Here is a 25,351-nt window from a genome sequence, read left to right as displayed (position 1 = left end):
TTAAACCCAACAGCAGTCTCATTAGATTAGTAGGGGTATGTTATTTATATATATGCAAATGAATGAAGAAACTTCTCAAAACAGTGGAATAGTAACATTAACATCACATACAGAATTTTCGTCTTTTTACATGATTTAGGGAATTCTGGTGGCCTAGTGATAAGAAGCTGCACTGTAATCCCAAAGATAGGTGGGATTCAAATCCACAAGTTCTCCTCAGGAGAAGGTTGGGCGTTCTTGTCTTGTTTGATATATTGCCTCTGAAGACCCACTGAAGGGTCAACTATGAGGCGTGTCTGACTCAGCAACGCACGACAGCAATGTAAAATGAATGATTTCCCAAATCCAAATCAGAATTATGGCAAAACTCCCTCAGTAATGTGTCTATACATTGAAGTTTGATAAACACCGCTGTAAGATAATTTCTTTGGAAGACTAATTTATCAAAAGCCTATGGAGCAAATGCAGAAGTTTTTCTTCAGAGTAATTGTTGTGAGCTGCCGTTGAGTTGACTGGGCCCGAGATTCGTGGTTCAAATCTACCAGCTGCTCTGTGGGAGAAAGATGGGCAGTCCCCTAAATGGTCGGTCAACAATGGGTCAGTTCTGACTTGATGGTACACAACAAACAACATAAACAATTTGGAACAGTAAGCAAAAGCTTAAGCAACAACAATCAGTTTGGAGAGATCTTTTGACAGGAGATTTTTCCCAGTGCAACAAGAGAAGTCTCTTAATAGTCCCTGAAAAAAAGAAGTCTATATGCTGTACTTTGTGATACCTTTACATATTTATAATAAAACTTAGGGAAACAAACTCCCCAACTAAGGAAAATATTTTTTCCACCCTTCATCTCTATAATATTTCAGTAAATACCATTTCTTTCTTTTCTTCCTGGATTTGGTAGATGGCATAACAATGTGAAATCTTGCATTTCTGTATAGTAAGAATTGGATGATAATCACTTTCATAGTTCTTGGTTTATACAGTGTTATACTCTTTAAAATGCACATTTACGTGACACTTGCATTTTGAAATTGGAGGTGTGTCTTTTGTAGGTCATTCCCCCCTGCCCCCCCCCATAGTGGCATATAAAATGATTCTTTATCTTATAATGGAATAGTGTCTCAAATTCAGTGGAAAGCAGTCATTGTTGACCTTTTCAGGAATAACCAGCAGGGCAAATAATGTGATGGTTAGAGTTTCTTGCCAGGGAGAACAACATGAAATGAAATCCACTTTTAACCCTAAACTAACCCTTGACCGTTTCTATGAAAAAGGTAATGAATAAAATAGGAAAATAATATACTTTTAGGGAAATCTTCCCCACCCCCAATAAGGAATTGCGGTTTTTTGAGTTACCTTATTTAATGATAGGTATTATTGTCCTTATAAATTTATATATGATAAAAATGAGGATTAGAGGGAAGTAATGGAGCTTGGATGAAAATTGCTCTAATTTCAACTTGTGACAACATTGTTTCTCCTGACTAGGAATTCAATTTCCATTTAATATGTTAACTTTAAGAATAGTTTACATAGCTAATAACCTCAAGCTTATTAATTTTTAATATATGAAAATTTTTGTATTATGTTAAGTTGCTTAACTTTTGGTGGGGTTTTTTTTCCCTTTCTCTCTTTTAACTTGCTTAGCTTTAAAGAAATTTAGAATTTCATTTTTGAGACCATTGTGAATAAGCAAAACTAATATTTTATTTTGGATTCAGTGTGTCAAGCAGATAAGGAACCTTGCTTTTAGAAAGGAAAATTGCTAATTTCATTGACTAGAACTTGTCTACACGGAGCTTTGTGCTAAGGTCACTGTAGTAGGAAGAGGAATTAAGTTCTAATTCTTCTGACTTCATCGGAAGTGATAGATTTGCTCTGAAATATTCCTTCTTTTTTGAGTCTTTTGAGGAACCTGACCCAATAGTGTATGAGCTTTGATTTCAGCGTTACAGACATCTTTTGCTTGTGTCTGCTCTTTTCCCACTTCCATGATATCCAGCAGTAGAACACATCCCCTACCTCTGTATAAATCTGCAATGTCTTAAAACTTTTGAAGCACTTTTTTGGCTGCTTGTGTTTACAGTGCTCATCATTGAACCCGTGTTTGAGAATGATAGCTAATGTGAATCTAAAGGAAGGAAATCATTGATTGTTCATGTATCATTTAGCTGTTGTGCTTTTTGAGTACTATTATGTGCTAGCTAAAATGTAACAGATAAGGCGAACTTTGGTTCTTGCTTTTGTGGTGATTATATTGGAGTTAATTGCAGTGGTTCTCAAGTGTGGGTGTCTTAACCGAGTTTCTGGGGAAAACCTTTTCAGAACATTTATAGAAGTCACTATAAACCAATTAAATCTGAATCTCTGGTCAGTCCCAGAGATGTAGAAATTTTTTTTAGAATTGTAGTGTTAAACCTCAGCCACAGCACTGTTAAATTGGCAAATGACAGTGCCTCCTGCAGGGGCAAATAGATTTTATACTTATATTTGAAAGTTATACCACTTAAGACATTTAAGATTTTACACCTGACAGCATACATAGTATTAAATAAATTATCATCCTGTTACATAGTTATCGCTAAAGTTGTTCTTATGTACCGTCGAGTCGCCTGTGACCCTATGTACAGCAGCTCTGAACCCTGCCCTGTCCTGAGCCAGTCTCACAAATTCTGACACCCAAGATACTGTATCTCAAGGGTCTTTCTTTCCTGTTCTGTCCTTCCACATTTCTGAGCATGAAGTCCTTCTCCAAGGACTGGTCTCTCCTTGCCATGTGCACAAAGTAAGTGAAATGGAGCTTCAAAATTCTAGCCTCCAAGGAGTGACTTGGTTTACCCTCTCCAAGAGAGAGCTGTTTGTTTTCTTGGCAGTCCATGGTATGTTCGAGACTTCTTCAGCACCACAATTCGAAGGCATTGATCCTTCTTCTGTCATCCTTTGTCATTATCCAGCTCTCTAATGCATAGCACGTAACTGTGAAGACTATGCCTGGGTTAGGCGCACCTTAGTAACTAATATTAAATTTATATAAAGTGCTTTATATTTTATAGATTATTTTTATTTTACCTAATTCTTACTCTGTATTGTTTCATTGATATCTATATCTACTTTGTTGTTAACCAAAGTTAACCCTATTTTCATAGACAAACGAATATTCTGAGGATAACTGCCTGTTTGAAATCAAGTAGAGTATGTGAGTTGTGTGCTTTCTAGATTATTGCTTTTGCAAACACCACATAGACAAGTTATTTTAATTTAAAAAAAAAAAACACAAAACCAACAAAAACTCAGAAGCTTATTTAACTTAGTTCATTTATGTATGCATTCTTCTCTCTGTAGGATATTCACATTTCTAAGCAACAGTTTTTGTAGTATTGAGCCCTTAATCTCAAAAATTTTTAACATACCAGTTCTATCTGGCAGCATAGATAGTATTAAATAAACTATCATCCTGCTGCATAGTTCTTGCTAATATTGTTATGTGTTGTTGAGTCGCCTGGGACCTTTAGCGACCCAGTGAACAGATAGGAGAGAGTAGTGAGCCTTTATGAACCTACCATTCAGTTGTTGCTGTAGACTCTGCCTACCCTGCCCCACCCAGCCCTCTTCCCTTTCCCATCCACCCTACTATTTTTTATTATGATAAAAATAAAACAAAATTCTTACTTAAGCAATTTTTACAACTGTAAATTAATTACATAGTTTTATATTCACTGTATTGTACAACCACCACCACTCTCCTTTTCTAATTTCTTTTACTGCCATTAACAGAAACTCAGTGCCTCCCAGGAAGTGAATTCTCCTTTCCTTCCCCTCTTTCCATCCATGATAACCATTAATAAATTTTGGTCTGTGTACATTTGCCTATTTCATTTGACACTTACAGTTTCTTAAAAACACTTGATAGAATGACTTCCCACTTGTGGTTTTGTTATTCAGAAATCAGGCGTCATGTTAATTTTTGTTAAGGAGAATTTTGAATTTGCTGACTTTAATTTTAATTTTAATTTGCTTAATTTCCTTAGGGTCACCAACAGAAGATTATTCTGAGTTCTGATTGGCTAGTGAGTTTTCTTTGCCATTAGCCTTTTTGTTAGTAAAATTTAATACTACTTCTTATTCTGTTTTCTTTCTATATACCTTACATATCTTTTTAAAATCCTTGTGAGCAATTAGAGGTGAACTGTTTTTCTATGCCACTGATTATAGATTTTGGGAAAAATTATTTAGACATGGTAGTGAGAGAATTCTTCTAATAATACCCTTTGAAATTCACATTAATGGTTTCTGATTCTGGTAGAGTGTTATCATGTAAGCTATATTCTTTCTGAAGTCTTATAATAATCACAATGAGAGAATCTTTCTTATTACAACAGTTTTGTTTGGAGGCCTTTTCTCGTTTATTGCCTTGCTGGTTTTGATGTTAGGAATATGAAAATGTTTATGAAAATTTCTTTTTTTAAAAAACCCCAAAACCAAGCTCTACACTATAAAGGTAGCCAAAGCCTTTGGATATCTCAAAAGATCTTTTTGTTTTTAAGAATTTTGTCTTATTTCCACATCCAAATTTGAATCTCGCTGTGGTGTACCCTTTTTGAGCCAATAACAGTTTCATGCTTTAAAGACTCTTCTCTGAAAGTCACATCTTGCTTGATTGCTGCCAAAACTGTGATTCACCGTCTTGATGCCAAATGAAGAAGCTAATTGTGTATCTTAGCAATATTTCTTCTCATATATATTTCTTTTTCCTACTAGTCATGAATTTTTTTATGTTCCACATTTGAACATAGAATGACTTTGAAAGTAAAATGGGCACTGAACTTGTAGTGGAAAAGGTTAAAGTCTGTCAGTCACTGTTTCTGGGCCAGTGAGCCACTCTTGAGAGAATCTGCTGCTTGGTTCTGCATCTGCAGGCCTCCTCACCATGTCTGTTTACATTTAGACAGCTGCTCTTGCCTCTGTATTGATTTCCTTCCATTGAAGTTTGGTTGTGGTAACTTTAAAGGCTCTGTAGCTGCTCACATGCTTTCCTGATTGGGTCTCACATTTTTCCAGGAGTCCCAATTTGATCCACATGCTTTTCATTCCTTCCTTGAACTAGTAGTTAGAGGTAGCAGGCTACTTATTCTTTGTTAAGGATACTGCCAAGAATTTTATATCATGTCAAGTCATCATACTAAATACTTTTTTCTCTTTGGGAAATCTAGACAAAGTTATTTTTATTTGTCAGAGAATAATACAGGATATTGTTAGAAAACACACGTCCTTTTCTTTAGAAGATAGGACATAGCGTCTCAAAACACATCAATTCTTTCAGACCCGTGTTTTAAGCTTTTAGTTTAAACACTTCAGAAGTAAGTTCTGTTGCATCACTATTTTATTTAACATGCTCCCACATGTGTTTCAAGAATAATCTGGCATATAGGCAAGAAGTAGAAGATAGTAGATAGTTTCATGGCATTAAAATAACACAATAGGATTTCATTTGTTTTGAAAAACAAAAAAAATAAAATGAAGGAGTTTCCTGTAGGTTGTCATTATAAGAACCAGAGAAATTGACAAGATTTTAAGCAGGGTAGATATCCCTGAATAGTTGAGTTGGAATGATTTTAGACCTACTTAGCTCAGTATTTGGACGTAAGGGAGGAGTTTATATAGAAAGTAGAATATTGTTATTGTAGGTTTTAACATTTTCCTTTTGCTGCTATACCTAGGGCTTCCTGGACTACTATTAGCTGAAGTTATATTTGAGAATAGAGACATGAAACTAAGAGATAAAAATTTGTGTAGTAGTAGAACATTGGGTATGATAAGACAACCTTAAATACTTGTAACATAAATGTTATGTCTGTCGCCCCATTTGGCAAGATTTTATGCACTGTTCTTGCCTCTGTGTTGTCTGTTAATTAGATTGTAATGTCTGAAAGGGCAGAGACCCTGTCCTGTCCTGATTAGCATCTAGTGTAGTCTGATGTCCACGGTGGTTGCCCACTGTTACTAGTTGATGATTAGTGAAGCTGAAGCTATTTTTTAAACAGGGCCCAAGGGATGCAGACAGTGATGAAAACGACAAAGGTGAAAAGAAGAACAAGGGTACGTTTGATGGAGATAAGCTAGGAGATTTGAAGGAGGAGGGTGATGTGATGGACAAGACCAATGGTTTACCAGTGCAGAATGGGATTGACGCAGACGTCAAAGATTTTAGGTTTGTATGTTTTACACTTGATTTTTGAATGAGGTATGAAGTTTTTTTCTCTCTTGATTTTTCTTTTGTTATTAGCTGTGTTGCTCATTCTCATTTCCCTACCCTCATACCTTTTAAAAAAAATCGGTTCTAGGTTTCCATACTACAGAGATTATAAATTATCTGGTAGGGCTAAATTTTAAAAAACGTTGTCAGTTCCTGATACTTTGCTAAAACACTTGATTTTGCATTTGTATAAAACTCTAGAATTTGCAGAATGAGTTTATAAAGATCATGTCAGTGGTTCTCAAATATCAAAATCGTCTATGTTAGAAAGCCTTGGTTACTAATGAAGGTGTCCTCGTGAGAGTGTTGTAGTAGAGGGAATATACAGTAAGCTTTTTTGTAGTGGGTGGGCCATGTATTATTTTCCTTGTTTTAAAGAACAAGAAAGTACTTGTTCTTAATCATATCCCTTTTGTGGATTCCTTTCATTCTATCTGTAGATTGACATATAGGTTTAAAGTGTTAACATTGTATATTTTATATATGTATTCTTCATTTATATCAGCAACCTTTGGTTATTATATATAATTTTTTAAAAAATCCATAATTTTGTTGGCTGATGATTTAAAAGTAGATAATTTGATTTTGAGTAATTTAAATGTTAAAGTTAGTGTGCATATCTATGCATATAAATACACTCACATATATATATGTATCTTGTTTTAATACCTACCAAAGCCAGAATTGAAATGTACTTTGAATCCTTGTTTGCAGAAACAACTTTTAGTTGTTTGCTATAATACTTTGTATCTTGTAATGGAAGAAAATTTGAGGCATACAGTACTTTCCTAAAGTCTGCCTTCTTAAAAGTGACCTTCCCACCCTGAATCTCAAGCAAATTGTAACAGTGTTTGGTTTTAATTGACTAAGCTGGGGTAGTAGAGGTGATGATAGGTTTTGTGCACACACATATAAGCACATAATAGTATTTTAAAGTTGTAACAATAATGGGATTTTTTTCTTTTTAGGATGAAGGGCATAAGTAAATTTTTCTAGACAAGTAGTGTTCTGTATTAATCTTAATTGAGATAATACAGTCCTGCAGTACTTATACAGTGGCTTACTCAGTATAGTCTTTTATTTATACCCGTGTCCCAGCATAATTATTAGTGCTCCTTTCGCTTTTCTGAAGATTCTAGTTGGGATGAGAAATTACATTCTCAAATTACTTTTATATCCTAGAGATGTCTCCTTAGCCAGGACATATCCTGAATAATGAATTTACTTTGGAAGATTTTGAAATTAATCTACTTTTGGTTTCTTAGAAGATAATTTTAGCATTGGCCAGTAGTACCAACATAAAACACAAGAACATTTCTGTTTGAGTCTTTCTTACATGTAGAATTTCCACCATATAAATCTAAATTTTCTATGGGCCTTATTTATTTTTTAAGGATAGAAATTTTGTTTTTTAAGCATATAATTTGCTACCTAAATTTTGAGATCTCTTTTTATACATTTGACATCAAAAACAGTAGTAACTTCATGGGTATCATAGGGCCTTGATTTTTAAAAAGGAATAGAATTAGTAGCAATTAATGTATAATTAAGGGATTTATTATGGTGGGAAGACAAGCAGTGTAAGAGCCATTTTAGAGAAGATTATACTGTAAACACCAAGAGGATCTCTGGAAATATTTTTTAAGTACTGTTGGTAATGAGCTCTAGAAAGGACACTGTCCTTAACTTAGGTTGCTGTAGTGTCCCTCTCCACACAAAATGAGGTTTAATGCCCTTTACTTTCTCTGTTTAGCCGTACCCCTGGTAATTGCCAGAACTCTGCTAATGAAGTGGATCTTCTGGGTCCAAACCAGAATGGTTCTGAGGGCTTAGCCCAGCTGACCAGCACCAATGGTGCCAAGCCTGTGGAGGATTTCTCCAACATGGAGTCCCAGAGTGTCCCCTTGGACCCCATGGAACATGTGGGCATGGAGCCGCTTCAGTTTGATTATTCAGGCACGCAGGTACCTGTGGACTCAGCAGCAGCAACTGTGGGACTTTTTGACTACAATTCTCAACAACAGGTACTGTGTGTGTCTCTGTCACCTTCTTTTACTTTCCCTCCATCCAGCACATTACTCAAGTAACTAAAAACAGAGTGGGAGGGGGAATGGCCTTACTCTAGGTTATCAGTAGCATAGTTTTAATGTGGGTTTAGAATCCTCTGTGTCTTTTAACAAGTTGATTCCTGTGGTAGAGTTACTGGCAAGAGACGACCTTGCTTCCTTTGGCTCTTCGCTTTCCCCAGGGCCTCAGGAATGAATGAGATGGTGTTAACCTCTTGTAACACAACCCTCTTAATATCTCTGAAGATTAATGTGATTGTGATGCTCTTGGTATATTTGTTAGCTTTTACATAGTAAATATCCATCATTGTCAGGTGTGTAGAATCAGATCTTTATGTTAATCTTGTCTTTTCATTAATGAGTTACGATAAGCAAAGTAGAATACGAGAGGAGAAACACACAAAAATTACTTGTTGCTTTCTTTTATTCAGAAATTCCTTGAGTGGTTTGTAGTTGTGCCTTCTGTTTATGAAAGTGTAGTATGGTTAACTCTAGGAGTTTATGGATTTTTCTACTTAATGTATTTAAATGGAAGATCAGCCATCTGAATTATGTGAATGGACCAAAGAATTTCCAGAGCTTGTTTGGTATCACAGGTTTTGCCTAGTTAGAGTTTGACGGGCAATGAATGTCCTGCTTAATTTTGAACTAGAACATAAAAATAGACTGCATTTGAACATTTAGAAATACATTCTGAAGTTTAGCAGCTTGAGAAATTTTCATTTTGTAGTTCAAAGAGTTCTTTATGAGGAATTTAGTCTTTGGAAATGAGTTGGACTTTTATAGATTTTTGTCATAAAGAGTTGATGTGAAATTAATTTTAATTGATGAGAGTAACTGGATAACAAAGTTACCACGTCAAACTTATGTGACAGAACCTTTTAAAGAGATGGTATGATTATGTTTATATCAGAAAAATTTTGTGTAGATTTATTAATCAGTGCTCAGGTTGACACCCTTTTGCCACAGGATACACGGAAAGTATATGCTTTCTCCCTGTAGCTGCCAGTAAATATACACTCCTCCCCAGGTGACTTTATGTGTGTGTTTTAGGGGGAGTTTTGTTATTGTTGCTTGTTAATTATGTCTCACCCCCCACCTTCTACCCCTACCCCCACCTCCAATCGTCTGTGGTATTCTTTGACTGTAAGACCTTTTCCAGAGTTGATCCTCAAAACAGCAGTTTTAAAAGTGAAGCCTGACATTAATTTAGGAGCTGAAGCTATGTTATACTTCAGATTTTTGTACCACATCAGCACAGATAGGTACACTTGATTACTGTGTAGAATTCAGTTTTCCCAATTGAGTTTATTAATATAATTTCTATAATTTGAGATGTTTAGGTTATTCCTAATCATAGTTCTAACCTAGTTATAGCAGAGCATTTTATTTTAATTCTTTGTTCCACTGTTTCTTTTTGCTGTGACATTCTCTAGCAACTCAGAGATCTGGCTATATTTTGGTTCTTTGCCTCTGTATCTAATCTAGCTTGTTCCTCATATATAGGAAGTATTTTATCTTCGAGGCTCTACTTTTAAGAATAAATTAGAATTCTCTTTGTTCTTTACAAAAGAGAATTTTGTTCTCTTTAACTGTTCTTTATATCATAATTCATTTTTTACAATCAGCCCTCTTCATCTGTGGTTTCACTTCTTGAAATTCAACCAGTAATTGAAAAAAAATCTGAGAGGAGGGAAAGAAATTTGAGTGAAGGAATTCCTTATAGGCTAAAAGGGAATATGAAGTACCATTTACTTTGTTTTAGGTATTAGAAATAACCTGAAGATTACTTAGGGAGCCCTAGTAGCATAGTCAAACATTCTTCTAAGTGGTATAGCACTGTTTTTGTCCATTTGCTGTACAGAGGTAACTCGTGGTTGCTGTGATGCTGAACACTGTGACACTGATGCATCAAATGCAATCATGGTCACCCATGGTGGACAGTGTTTGGTGGAGCTCCCTGATTAAAACAAGCGTGGCAGCAGGAGTGGCATCCACTTCCAAAATAGCTTGCCTCTGGAAACTCTATGAAGTTGGAGAAAAGATGAACGTTATACAAGTGTTCAGGTCTTTTGTTCATAGAGTTGCTATGAGTTGTCGATGGCACTTAACAACAGTGGCATCATCCATAAGGATTTGTGCTGGTAACTCAGGGGAGATGCCTCTTAGTGCGATTTACAGCTTTGGAACCACACTGGAAGGCCAACTCAGAGTCATTTCTGACTCAGTAGCAATGAATTTGAACTTGAGAGATGATTTAAAATGTAGGGAAGGATGTATGTAGATTATATGAAGATACTGTGCCCTTTTTTATATTAGAAGCTCTGGTGGCTTATTGTTAAGAAACTGTATTGCCAGACCAAAGGCATGCTGTTGAAATCCACTAGTTGCTCTACGGGGGAAAGATGCAGTCTCATACTGAGTGATTAAACTGCCTCTAAAAGCCTGCTAGAGAGTCAGCTATGGGTTGGTTCTGACTCTGGTATACAGCAACAACATGCCATTGGAGCATCTGTGGATTTTGGTGGCTAAGAGCATCCTAGAAACCACTCCCTGTGAATACTGAATGGGAAGGTGACCGTTGGGCTTTGGTTTCAAAATAGACAAAGTAACTAACATGACTACAGCGAAATTGTATTTAGAAATATCTAAAAGTATCTAATGTACCTGCATCAAAGATACCACCCAAAACATCCTATTTTCAACATCTATTGTCCTTTTTCAAAATTGTTTATTAAGCTATTATTCGGTCCTAGCTTTCAACACATACCTTGGTGGAGACAGGAGATATATTAATGTAATGTTTTGTCATTTTGTTTCCCCCCATTGACCTGTATATATAGTCTTCCTTATCTAAGGAGATTGTGTTCTACATTCTTGTGCTGGCATCCCTTATAGCATATGTAAAAACCATTGGGCCAAGACTTCTGAGAATGTTCAAGATGCTCAACTTCCCAAACACTGTTGCATAAAATATAGTAGTGGTAAGAAGGAAGAAGCCCATTGTTATAATGGATGCTTTGTTCATGTTTTATCCCTTCAGTTCTTCTTACCAGTTGGCTTTTAGTTATGATTTCTTTGCTTTTCCTTTTTTACTTGTTTAAATCGTCCTTGTTACTCAGTATTCAAGATCCAGTATTATATCCTCTTCTTTATCTGCAAATTTAAAAAATTTAAATGTCTGCCTTCTTTGCATTCCTTTTAATTGCCATGATAGGCTTTGTAGTATGATTGCTTATCTAATAGCCTTTGCTGGGTTATTAACTACTCAGGACAAAGACTAGGCCCTATCACCCTTGTGTCCTCTACATTGCTTTAGGGCACTAAGTTTTTGGGGAAAGGTTTCCCTTGCTTTATTATAATTGCAATACATTCCTCATATTTAAAATACCTCTCTGCATTACAGATTGAAACTAGTCTTCTAAGAGATCTTGAGGCCACTCTTCAAGGCTTAGCATTTTTTCTCTTCAATTTAGATGGATTTACTTTGTTCTTGAGAATACACACAACAAAATGTACACCAATGTAGCCATTTCTCTGTACAATTCAATGACATAGATTATATTCTTTAAGTTTTGTAATCATTCTCATTCTCCTTTTCTGAAATTGGTCCTCCCTCATTAACATATATTCACTGCCTCCTAAGGTTTCCATTTAATCTTTCAAGTTACTGTTGTCCATTTGATCCCATATACAACGCTCTTGAAAGGATATAAAGCTCAAGACAAACTCCCCTTAACCCCGACTAATTAAGTAAGGTAAATTCTTTAAAAAATTTTTTTTCTACTAGTTTATTTACAGAAGTCGAATATATTGTTTTCAAGAACAATTTTTTCAATTTCCCTCAATCCCTACCCATCATATTGTTGTTGTTTTTGTCGTTTCCGACTCATAGCGACCCTATGCACAACAGCCCTAAACCCTGCTCTATCCTGTGCCAACCGCACCGCCTCTGACACACCCATCCCGATTACCCCAGTCACCGAATCAATCCATCTCATAGAGGGTCTTCCCCTCCTGCGCTGTCCCTCCACCCTCCCAAGCATGATGTCCCTCTCCAAGGATCGGTCTCTCCTGGCAACATGTCCAAAGTATGTCAGACGAAGCCCCAGAATCCTTGCCTCCAAGGAGTAGCTTCGTTTAATCCTCTCCAAGATGAATCTGTTTGTTTTCCTGGAAGTCCATGGTACATTCAGTACCCTTCTCAGGCACCACAGCTCAAAAGCATCCACTTTCCTTCTGTCCTCCCTAGTCATTGTCCAACTCTCTGATGCATAACAAGCGATTGCAAAGACCATGGCCTGTATCAGGCGCACCTTAGTCTCTATAGAGACACTGTTGCTCTACAACCCCATAATCCCTTTGCCTTCTGCACATCCTCATCCCTCTACTTCTACCCTGTCCCACCCCTCTTGGATCCTTATACTCATTCTACAGTAATGGTATTATACAATATTTATCTTTGTGGGACTGATAAATAATGCTTTCCTGTCCCTCCCAAGTTAAGTAATAATTTACAAAATCATTGCTCTTGCTAAGGTAAACTCTTAATTTAGTTTTGAGACAATTTTCAGGGGATAATTTTAGTTTAAATTTTAGAAATTACCTCAGGGCAATCAGTAATTGATATTCCCCACTTGACTAGGATTCTGCTATGGAATCTTTGATCTAAAATTATTGTACTATCTAGTTGTTATGATTTTAGGCCTGAGGAGACAGATTGTAGATCTTTGGTCTACTCTCTTTCCAGGTGAATAGAGATCATTTGTGCTTAGGACGGCTGCTTAAAAAACCCTAGACACTATGTATTGAACGAAGGTAGAATAGAAGGATGAACTGTATTAAGGCAGTTAACTATGACGTCCCATGAAACCCTGATCCTAAACCGCCAAACCAAAGAACCAAATCCTTGAAATGTTTGCCTGCACACAGGCACGATCACCTGCAGATTTTTTTCCTCCCCTTATCATTGTTGTGAATATATCTATCACAAAACTTTTGCTAATTGAACTTTTTATAGATTTATACCCTATTTAAAGCCTTTTGTACTACTGACTTGTACAACTCTTAACCTTTAAAATAATTTCTCCCTCACCTTTAACCTCCCTGTACTCTCTTGGTAACAGTAATAAACTTTGGTCTATGTACATTTGCCTTTGTATTTTTTTTTAATATAAAGGAGGTAATAAAAAGTTGTTCTTTTGTGATTAGTTTATATTGTTCAGCGTAATGTCTTCAAGTTCTAGCCATACTGCATGCATACATCAAGATGTCCTTTCTCCTACTGGCTATATATTTACATTGTTTCCATGTTTTGGTTATAGCTGTAGTGGATATTGGTCTTTCAGATCACAGAGTAGTCATGGTAGTTTTTTAAAGAACCACTACATTGCTTTCTGCAGTGACTGTACCATTTTGCATTTCTGTCTGCAGTGGATAAGGATTTTCATATTCCTCGCATCTTCATCATGATTGTTCTATTATTTTAATTTTACACATCCAAGTGAGAATGAAGTGGTATCTCATTGCAATTTTGATGTCACCTTTCCAACGATTTATGATGCTGAACATCTTTTCATTGTTTAGTAACTGAATACCATTTTTACTGAATTATTTTATGGTTGAATTATTTGCCTTTTTTGTTGTCTAAGTTCTTTATATGATTCTTGTTGATTATATTTTCAAATATTTTTCTCGTAGTAAGTAGCTTGTCTTTTAACTGTTCAGTGCTGAATCTATAGATCGCTATGGGGAATATTGATATTTAACAATATCAGATTTTCTAATCCATGAACATGGTGCTCTTTTAATTTATTTGAGGTTTTATTCTCTGCCGGCGCAGTTTTCTATTAGAAGCCTATAACGTGTTAGTGCTACACCTTCAGGACTTTTGAGTTTTAAAATTTTACAGTTTTCATTGTGTAAATCCTTCACATTCCTGGTTTGATTTATTCCTAGGAATTTTCATTCTCCTAAGTGGTATTGGAAATGGAATTGTTTCCTAATTTCTTTTTAATATTTTCATTGCTGGTGTATAAGAGCCCAGCTTGTTTTGGTTTGTTGTTTGGTTTGTTTTGTTTGTTGACTTAGACCTTGCAGCTTTCCTGAATGCCGAATTGTATTATTTGTTAATAGAGATATTTTTACATCTTTCCCCAATTTAGTTATCTAGCCCTGCCCCTCCATTTTTGTCTTATTGCTCAGTCTCTCATTACTGTCAAGTTAGAACTGACTCATAGTTGACCCTTCACTGGGTTTGGAGGCTATAAATTGCAAAGAGCAGATTGTTCATCTTTCCTCTTAAAGCTTCTGGTGCATTTGTGAGTGGCTAATGGAACTGCCAAAAGTGTGGCCTTTGGCTAGCACCATATTATTTTCTACAGATTGGGCCACCAGAGCTATTTAATACACTGTTAGATAGAAATGGTGAGGACAAGCATGTGTGCGTGCGCTCGCTCCCTGTCTCATATTCATTCATTCCCCCCCCTCCTCCCCCCCCCACCAAATCATATTGAGGCATTTCTATTCTGAAAGAGTTGAGTTTTGTTAGCTGGTTTTTCTGTATTCATAAAGGTGACTACTTGGTTCTGTTCTTTTTGTTCTGTTGGTGTAGTTGAACTATTCTTGCATTGCTGGAATGCCTAACCATTCAACTCTTTCAGTATTCTTTTGGTTTCTATTTGCTATTACTTTGTTGCAAGCTACATTGGCTTCTGCTTCATAAATATGCCTGTATAATTTTACTTCATGGTTCAGTGTTTAACCTTTTAAGAAAAAAAAAAACAAAACACCTGTGGGATCCCTTTAAAAAAACAACCCCCCCCTTTTTTTTTTAAATAAAAGCATACTTTATCTATTTATACCTAAGAGTGAGAGAGAGAGAGAGAGTGTGTGTGTGTGTGTGTGTGTGTGTGTGTGTGGTTGGTCCAAGGAACAACCCTTGAAAGGAGTTAAATAGTCAATTCCTCAAAGGCTAAGGGGAAGTATAAAACAATGCTTATATTGCATTTACCTTTTAAGTTCTACAAGTAATCTAGAATTGGTGGCATAGTTGACTATATATTAAGCTGGTAACCAAAAGATTGGTGGTTTGAATTTACCAGCCACTCCTCAGAAGTAGCTTTAGACAGTCAATTTCTTGCCGATTTATAGCCATGGAAATCTGATGGAAGGTTGCCACCAGCGTTAATGAACTTATTCTAGAGGATTTGATTTAAAGTGTATGGGAACAAGTTTATAGATTATATGCAAATAGTATGTTTTTATATAAGGAACGTGAATGTCTTTGGAGTTTATTATAGACAGAGGTCTTAGAACCAACCCTTTGCTGACCCTGAGGCACTTCTAATTTTATTTATTGTGCTTTGTTTGTGCTTCCCAGATAATTGGTCCCCCCAAAATTGGAGATTTCCTAGATAAAGCCATTTTTTAAAGCCATTTACTCATGTCTGCCTGTCATATTTTGATAAGTCTTACAATATTTTAAGCTTTTCCATAATACTATTGCACAGTTAACAGACTAGAGTATAAATATAACTTTTCTATCACTTGAAAACAAAAACTTGCTTTATTGCAATATTTATTGTCAAGAATCTGGAACTAAATGTGAGGTATGCCTAACATATGCAGTGTATGAGGTGTAAATGATAACCTTTGGTTTGTTTCTCTTTGTTTTGGCTATAGCCAGGAAGCAAATAGATTTTCCTTCTTGAGTGACTCTGTCATGTCATTGTAAATATGTGGTTATTTATTTACTAAGTGTTGAAGAATAACCTAAGAAGAAATAATGAGATCATTTGTGTCCATTTTCTAGTAACCTTAGAGAAATAAGAGTAAATTCTTTTCTGATGGAAAAGATGAGCCTTGAACTGTTCCTTGAATGACTTGTTTATACCAGGAAACAAAATGAAAATTCCATTGGAAGCAATATAAGTAAAAGCTTGAAAGTAAAAAATATAACAGTCGTTTCATAGATAGTCTGTAAGTACTTTGGTTGATCATTTTAGTGGAAGAAAAGCACTAGTGAAAAATGGAATAGGCTATGTTATCTGCCTTACTGACCATATATGTGTTACTTTATAGGTGTATTAAGGAGAAATAGCTTGGCCTACTTAGCATGGTTTAGCATTTTGTACTATGTTTTTAGTTTTGTAGTAGTTTCACACATTTCTCTGTTAGCAAAATAAAACAAAAAAGCCAAAAACACTCAAAATGAAACAACTCTCAAAACTCATTGCCTTAGAGTTGGGACTGACTCATAGTTCTTGGATGCTATAAATTACACTGAAGAAGATATTTCTCCTGTGGAGCTGCTGGTGAATTTGAATATCCAGAGAGGTTCCTCCTTTGGGTTAGCCGTTAAACTCTGTGTGGATTAAGCCACCAGAACTCTCATGGTTATGTACCATCAAGTTGGAATGGACTCATAGTGGAGATTGCCCTTCTATCTCTTGTGGGGCCATCTGGTAGATTCAAACACTGGTGTGTTGTGCCTTGAATGATCGTGCAGCTCCTTACCACAAGACCGCTAGTGCTCCCTAGGACTCTATGTAGAAAGAGTGATGCTTTCCTTCTAAGTTTCTCAACATATCCAAAGTTGCATCTTCATAAACTCAAAGGTTGCATTTGCTTGCTAAAACACCTCCACTGGAATTCCTGCCTGGGACCTTATTTTTTGCCAGTATGTTCAGTACAACTTAAACTGCCTCCTTTGTTACTGTTAGATCTTGATAATATGCTGCAGATTGAAATAGTTTAATATTGACCAATTCTTGCATCATTCAGTATTTTGCTTTGAAAACTTCAGTTTTCAAGTCAAGGTTTGAATTTACAGCCTCAGTTTCCAAAGGTGTAAATCCTACAAGAGGAGATTGCTCATCTTTTTCCTGAGGACTTGCTGCGATACCAAATCACCAGAGAAATGTGGCCTTTGGGTTAGCAACACAACTCCCTAAGGACTAGGCCACCAGGTGGGTGGCACAAAAGGTTTCCATTCTGTTAAGCTAAAGCTTGGTTATTTGAATCCACACAACTACAGAATACTGACTTAATGGTCCTCTTTCATAAAGATGACAACCAAGAAAACAAATCAGAAACATGGAGATACCCTACCCTGTGACTTGTGGGATCATGGAGGTTTCTTGTGTTGCTGAGAGTTTGCATTGATTTAGTGGCAATGCATTTTTTTATTTAGTTTTTAACCCACATTGATTATTTGACTGTTAACAAAACTGTTCTAATGATTGTGATAGTTCAAAGAAAGATCTGATTGTGGCACATTTTTTTAAAAAATATTCTTTATCTTGACTTTTTAAAAGCGGGCAACCAAGGCTATTATTTTTCATTATTTTTGAGTTATTTGTTACAATTGATAGATAATTTTAGCTGTGATTCCCCTGCACCATAATCTCCCTGACAGAAAACTTTTTTAAAAAAATTTCCCTTCAGTTAAGATGTTAATATTTTCTAAAAGCAGCTGCTTTTAGAAACCTTTTAAAATTACCTTTAAATCGTGCAATATTGTGCAGCATGAAAATACAGGGACAAAAATTTTATCAAAATCATTGCAAATTTTATAATAGTTCTGCTACTTTGGATTTAATTTATTTATAGCATACGTTTTTATCCATTTTTGTGCATGAATTCTCAGCAATTCTGTGAGTCCCATAGTCAGGTTCTCAGGTTTATGTTTTAAAATGGGTAGTGTAAAAATTAAGTTTATAGTAGAAGCCAGTTATGTAAAAATAATTATCAAAATACTTTAACACAACAAGCTTTTCGAAATATTTATTTCCTTGACTATACATAAAATCTGTAAACATACTATTACAATGAGCATAAAGAAGATTTTGAGGTATTTATGACAATTATGTAGTAACATGAAAAATACACAATTTCTGTTGTTCAGAGCTATGTTGTTAATATGGCTTTTTGACTGCAGTTAAAACTGAAGAACAAATGTCAAATTTTAGCTAGTTGTTAGTGAGATTAATGAGACGAGGCCATATTTCCGTATCCAAGTACTCCCAATTTAGGGTGTTTTGAAGGATTATATTATGTGATACCTGTACGACATTTTCCCCTTCTGCATACTTTTCCCTTTTTAATTCCCTCTGGTGGTGTAGTTCTTAGGGAGTTGCCTACCAACTCAAAGGCCACACTCCTCTGGTGTGGAGGGGGGAAGCGGGATAGTCTACTCTTGTGAAGTTTAGAGCCTCAGAGAGGACTAAATGTGAGTTACTTCTGACTTGAGAGCAGTGATTTGAGTGAGTGAGTGTGGAAAATAGTGACATAAAGTTTATGATAATGTGTTGATATTATTTTTGTATTGTAATTTCTGAACAGTATTTTTATTTTTATAAAGTCTTATAAAACAATCTTGTTTATGATCATTGATAATGAGGTCATTTTCGTGATCCATGAAAGTTAGATTTGGTAGACTAACTTTATAATTATTTGGTTCAAATTTATTTATTACATAATTTTCCTTAAAATGGAATTCTGTAATTATAAATAATTTCTTTTGGAGTTATATATTTTACCTGCCTAAGAATTGTGAGGATTTTTTATTATTTGTTTTTAATTTGTGCCTTGTGTATGTGCCTATTAAACCAGTGAATCTGTCATCAGCTCCATGGGAAAAAAATGGGTAGTTTCCTCCTGTTCCATTTACAGGCTCTGAAAACTTCTGGAAGGTCACCAATGTGTCAATTCCAACTTAATAATTACACTTAATATGTCGTGATTAATATTTCTGATGTTTGTCCTCAATGAGTCTTGACAACAGTTCCATAAAGCAGGACAATTACTATATTTTTACAAGTAAGAAAATTAAGACACAGTGAAGTTAGGACTGGTAACTTATATAAACTAAAAAAAAAAAAAAATAAATTTCGGACTCTGTCATGAAGTTGGAATAGATTCACAGCTGACCCATCAACAGGTTTTTGAAGCTGTAAATTAGAAGAGAGAAGATTGCTTGTCTCCTCCTCCCTCTCAGTGGCTAGTGGATTTGAATCACCAGAGAAATACAGTGTTTGGACTAGTAGTCAGTAGCCCCTATGCCTTAGCTGGGGCTGAACTAGAGAAACCCTGTCACCTAATACACACTAGGCAAATATCTGTGGCTTGATTTCTAGTTCCAGGCTCATTTTGCTGGACCTTGAAACTAAGTCCTTTGATAATGTTTTTGCCTTTTCTCAGCTTTAGTTTAGTAATATTTTTTCTAAAGTGGGTATAATGTGAAGATTACTCCTCAGCAACACAAACAACATTTCTTCTTTCCTGCTCATGAGCACTGCGAGCTTTTCACTTGTGACATTGACTTAGCTCTCTGCTTTTGGTATGTCGAGCCATCTGTTACAGGTAGGAATTACAATAGCTGACTCACAGATGAGGCTTGGTCTTTGTGGACGAGTGGGGTGCTTTCCATTTTAACCTGAAAATGCATCATATTGTTCTCTAGACTTTCCATGCATTATTTTTAAGACGTGCTTTAGGAGCTCTGGTGGTGTAGTCAGTAGGGAGCTGCATTGATAACCCAAAGGCTTTGCCTTTCTGGCACTTTGAGTCCATTAACAAAAGATGGGCACTCTCTTTGATATTTAAAGCATCCCATAAACCAACTAGAGGGTCAGCTATGAGCCATTGATGACAATGAGAGAGAAAAATAAGAGGCATACAAGAGGAGAGTGAGGCACAGACAAGAAAGAGTCTTACCTTGCCCAGAGCCATAAAGTAAAAAGTAGTGGAATGAACCTGGGCTGTCTGGCCCTAGACTCTGTATCCTCAACTGTGCCCACTATGCACTTTGCCTTATACTAGTAAGAAGAAAGGGTCACAGTATATTTTACTTTTTATGAAAGGTCTCATTTTTTTACAATTTGCTAACTGTGTTTAGATGTTATCCAGATTTAGAAAACTCAACAATTTTTATTTGTTTTTTGCTTTTTAAAAAAAAATAATTTTAATGAGCATTTACAGAGATTTTGGATTTCCATTCATTCATTGACAACAATATTTTTATTCTAACAACAATTATTGATAGTAGTAGCTTATATCTGTAAAATGTCAGCTACAAGATGTTAGATATTTTGCAGTGCTTTAACGTCTCAAATTTCTTTCATGTTTCAATTTTGTAAGGTGAGATAGATGGATGGATGGATAGATAGATAGAAAAAAAGAGAGTGAAAAGAAAGGAGCCAAACTAGCATGTTTATCTAGTTTCCAAATTATGTCGTCAGTCTTTCTTATAAGAAATTGTGATACTGCTTGAAGTAATAGATGTGTTTTTCCCTTACAGTCAGACTGTTGAACAACTTGAGAATCCTACCTGAATAAATTAGGATCAGTAGTGGCACATTGATCATAAATACCAACCTTAAAGTATATGTTTACCCTGAATCTAGTAGTACTGTTTATCAGCAATGGAGGTTTTTTTGGCTTGCTTCATCAGAATCATGAATATGTTAATAGATCTCAGAGCTTTGCCCAACAGATGGTATCATATCCCCCCCCCCCCCATCCTTTGGAATCTGTCACTTGCCAATTACTCAATTTTGTTTTGAATGGCCCATATTTCTAGTTAATATTGGACCATTTACACAAAGAGAAAGTGCCAGAATTGCTATAATCTGTAATCAAATCTTCCTGCTATAGAGGCATAATTTACTTTTGTTAAGTTGTTTACTGCAGAATTGTATGGTGTTCTCAGCATAATCACTAAAATATAACACTCCTAAAATACAGAATTCATGGAGTCTCTTGTAGAACTTGTTTATTTTCAATTAAAAGTAATATTATTTAGAATGATTCATTTTATAATAACATGTATATATTTACTGCTACAGTACACAGGTATATAATGAATTATGTGTAATAATAAAATATATACAAATTGAGGATAAGATCGATGGATTGGCATTGGACTACTCTTTCCAAGTCAAGAGAGCCTCAAGACATATTTTAAATACATGACTTCCCTTAGCTCTCTATCACACATCCACACTAGTAGTAGTTGTTCAAAAAATGTTTTATGAATGAAATAATTTTTACTTCAGGGAAGAGAAATACAGAGGGAGAAGGCTAGCATGGACAAATGTCTGAAATGTTAAATATTTGAAAAAATATTTTAGGGCAGGAAAATTCTAAGGAACCCTGAAAAAAATTAGTATATGAGATAATTTTGCAACCTTGGAAATGGGTAAAAATGGTTTTACTTGTTTTCCTCTCATGGCTGCCCCTCGTAGGTGGCCTGCCCTCTGTTGGTAGGAATATTAGAAGACACTGTCTTCTAGGTAGAGATATTGTGAAACCAACTTGGAAAAATGAAGATCACAATTACCAAATAGTGATTACTTCACTCTTAGAATCAGTAAGTGTGCTGGTATGATTGACATGATTCCAATGTTTCTTTTTAAGATTTTGTATTGATATATGCCTTTAAAAGTAGAATTTTTTCTTTTTTAATTAGCATTATAGTGAAGTTTTCATTTAATTTACTCTTTGAAAATAAGAGTGTTTTTTACAGTTTTCCCGTGGTTACTTTGGACATGAATTCTATAAAAGAGGGGGGAAAGAAATGTTAGTTATCAGGAAGGTAAATGGATACAGAAAAGGAAGTGACCAGCACAATTGGCTAGTTTATTCACCAGTGCATACATTATTTATTTTAAACTTAAAATCCGCTTACTTGTACATTTGAGACATATAGGTAGCCAAATCACACGAGAAAGTCTCTCCACCACCTAGGATAACAGTAAGTCAGTCCTGTCAATAATTAAGCTGAGCTGGTAGAATGACATTATCTCCTAATGTCTGAAACAATCAGGTCTCTTTATGAGGACATCTGTAATTCAAGATCCATGGTGTCTGTTATACATCATCCAGTGATGTCAGCTGAGCTGTTGAAAAGTCCTGTAGAAAGAGCAGGTAGGTTGAAGGTCCTGTCCAGGGAGGTTCCTTTAATAAGTGCTGTCAGTCTCATTTCAGCAAATAATGAGGTTTTCAGTATGATTTCTTGGAAGGAGGCTCCTACGCTGATCCCAAATCAGGCTATTAGGATCCCTTTCCTTTTTAGAGTTACTTAGAATAGCACAGGAGAGGAAGACCCCAGATGAGATGGATTGACACAGTAACTGGGGTAATGGGAGTAGGTGTTTCAGAAACTGGCTGCCTCAGAATAGAGTTTGATCCAGAGCTTTGGTGCATAAGGTTACTATGAATTGTGGTTGACCTGACAGCAAATGACAACGCCACCACCACATTTTTTATATACTAAAATATGAGCTGAGAGACTGTACTATTTTATTTACAGTAGTTCCTCGCAAGTTTTTCCCCTTTAAGTATTTGTTGTATAAATGAGTTACTTTTGTATTAGAATTTTGGAGGACATTCTTATGATTAAGGTCTTGTGTGAGTGCTGTTTTTCATGGACACTAAAATGTATGCTAGACCTGAACTTATGTCTGATTTTTGCTAGAAGCAACTATACTTTCTTGTATTCTCTATGAATAAAGGTGCCCTAAGAGACATGGACAACCCAAGGTTGATAACTGTCTTTTTCACTCATTAGCTTCAGTTTCAACTTTACATCAAATCTAAGTTTAGAATAAGCTAGTTGAAGAATGTATCCCATACCATTCCCCTGGGAAGATGAAGCCTAGAGGATGGAATTAACACCTTTCGAATTCCTCTCCAAAATGAGTAGATGAGGGTTTAGAAAGACCTGAAGGAAGATTACAGCACTAGGGACAATGTGGTAGGCTATTCTGTAGTATGCGTGCCTAATTTTTAAAAGTCTAGTTTTGTAGTACACTTGTCAAAGTTTTTAGTAAAGAGTCACTCATTTGTTGACAACCAGAATGTATGCATTTATGTTTGTGATTTCGGGGACAGGTAACATGGGAAGTAGGTAAATGAAAATAGAAGTAAAGAGAGAAAAAAAAAACCCACAGATCAACCATTAAAAGCATTACAATACCATAGGGATGGAGTTGAATTTGAGAAAATCTGTTTTTAGGGACATGTCCTTAAGGACCTGCCTGTTGACTTTTTTTTGCTGAAATATCAATGTTTTTCACTAATAAGTTTCTTTAATCAAGTCTGTATTTCTCTTCTGCAGCTGTTCCAAAGACCTAACGCACTTGCTGTCCAGCAGCTGACAGCTGCCCAGCAGCAGCAGTATGCACTAGCGGCCGCTCATCAACCGCACATTGGTAAGTCCCTCAACCACCACTTCCTGGTTCCTGGTGTTCCCGCCATTGTAAGCCAGCAGTTTAAAGTAGTTCTAAATGTCCAGGCAGATTCCTCAGGTGGGAAAAATGGCTTCTTTCTCTTGTCCAGTCCTGTCCAGTCCTCTCCAGCCACATTATCTTTTTGGCTGGTTGGAGGGCATATCTTCAAGACCTCCTAGGACTTTGTTCAATACCCAACTATTGCCATACTTCTTTTGTTTCAGAATTTGAAGTATTTCTTTCCATTTCACTCATATCAGCATATTTGGGATAAAATGGATTAAAAACAATAGTAATTTCATTTTGTGGGTATATATGGTACAATATTATCTAATTAAGTAGAATACGGTGCTGCTTGCTGCTTCAATAGATCCATTTTTCAAGTAATTTTGCCCTTTTCCTATAGCAGCTGTTAGTTATTTTTCACATAAATTTTTATTTTATTACCATAAGATACTACCTCCTCCATTTTTTCTTTCACTTATTCCTTTTAAGGGCCTCTTTACAACTGTAAAGAAGGATTAGAAAAAATGTTTTTGTTTTGTTTTGCTTTCTTGCTGTGTACTATCGAATCTGATCCTACTGGCACAAAAAGAGATTGCCCCTCATTTTCCAGCAGAGCATTTGGTGGATTCACAATGGGTGCTTTCAGGAAAGAAATGTTGGGTGGTTGGTTTTTGATTTTTTTTAAATGTGCCAAACTGGCATATTTGATTTGAAATGAGAATGCCAATCAAGGATTATGGCATATTGTAGAAGAATAGACTTACTCTCAACCTGCATAAATTAATGCCAAACATAAGAACTTGACATGGATTTAGTGTATAATTGTGATAGATAGTAGCCTTTATATAACTACCCATACATTGAGGAAACTAAATTTTTAAGGGGAAATAAGTCCTTCCTTCTATCTCATTACAAAAATCTCTTAAAATGGCTTCAACAACCTAACAACCTTTTAAAAATTAATACTGAATTTTAAACTACATAGTTTTAATTATATTTGTTTTGTAAGATGAAAAAATTTCTAGATCAATAAAATCTTTGATGTAGGTATTTATCTTTTTGTTTAAAAAACTCCAACAGCCTCTTTAGTCTTAATCTTCTCCCATCCTTTATCCCTCTTCAGCCAGCAATGAATACCCAAACTGTGTGAGGTTATTTTTTAGTAGGTCTGTAGTTTTAGTCAACTTTGTTTTTACTGACAGGTATGTTTTCAGCAGGTTTAGCACCCGCTGCGTTTGTCCCCAACCCGTACATCATCAGTGCTGCTCCCCCAGGGACGGACCCGTACACAGCGGGATTGGCTGCTGCAGCAACACTAGGTAAGAAGCTTTGCTACATGAGGGACTTTCTTACCTGGAAACAGCCATTTGAAATAGCATGCATTCTTTTATTGTTTTCCAATCTGTGTCCCCAGTATAGATTTCTATATGGATAGCCAGCACCATGACCCACCTAGCTGAGGTACTAACTTAGCTGTAATATGGGCACCTCACATATAAATTTGTCCAGTGGTAAATTAATCACCTCTTTCTTGTAGAGGTTCTTGGAGCTACCATTTGGTTAACCTCTAATCTACCACAGTTCAGGTTGAGTATTATCTATGTGTACAGCTAATTTCTCATTTATTCCTAATTTCTTAGCAGCTTCATTCCAAACCAACTCCTGTCTTCTGAAAACAAAGTATTCTTAGTGTTTCACTTTTGTGGTTAACTCCTTTATTAATTTATCTCTTATCTACCATAATATGACATGCTATATTTCTATATTTACAACTATATAGTTATTGACT

At 35.7% G+C, this 25,351-nt stretch overlaps 1 protein-coding gene across 6 annotated transcripts in view; it reads left to right on the top strand.

Annotated features, from left to right (window-relative positions):
• Nucleotides 1-25,351, top strand: part of PUM1 (pumilio RNA-binding family member 1) — a 149,370-nt gene that overhangs the window by 84,518 nt on the left and 39,501 nt on the right. For 4 of the 6 annotated variants that reach the window (XM_006894935.1, XM_006894934.1, XM_006894938.1 and 1 more), the window contains 4 exons: nucleotides 6,046-6,212; nucleotides 8,011-8,281; nucleotides 23,445-23,538; nucleotides 24,780-24,881. In XM_006894935.1, the coding sequence (XP_006894997.1) occupies nucleotides 6,046-6,212; nucleotides 8,011-8,281; nucleotides 23,445-23,538; nucleotides 24,780-24,881 (634 nt within the window). Of the gene's footprint in view, nucleotides 1-6,045; nucleotides 6,213-8,010; nucleotides 8,282-23,444; nucleotides 23,539-24,776; nucleotides 24,882-25,351 lie in introns of all 6 variants that reach the window. The other 2 variants (XM_006894936.1, XM_006894933.1) reach the window with 1 other exon arrangement.

This window comes from Elephantulus edwardii, unplaced genomic scaffold, assembly GCF_000299155.1.
Source record: "Elephantulus edwardii isolate Elephantulus edwardi_28Jun2011 unplaced genomic scaffold, EleEdw1.0 scaffold00152, whole genome shotgun sequence".
NCBI lineage: Eukaryota > Metazoa > Chordata > Mammalia > Macroscelidea > Macroscelididae > Elephantulus > Elephantulus edwardii.
This window is presented reverse-complemented; position numbering and strand designations above follow the sequence as displayed.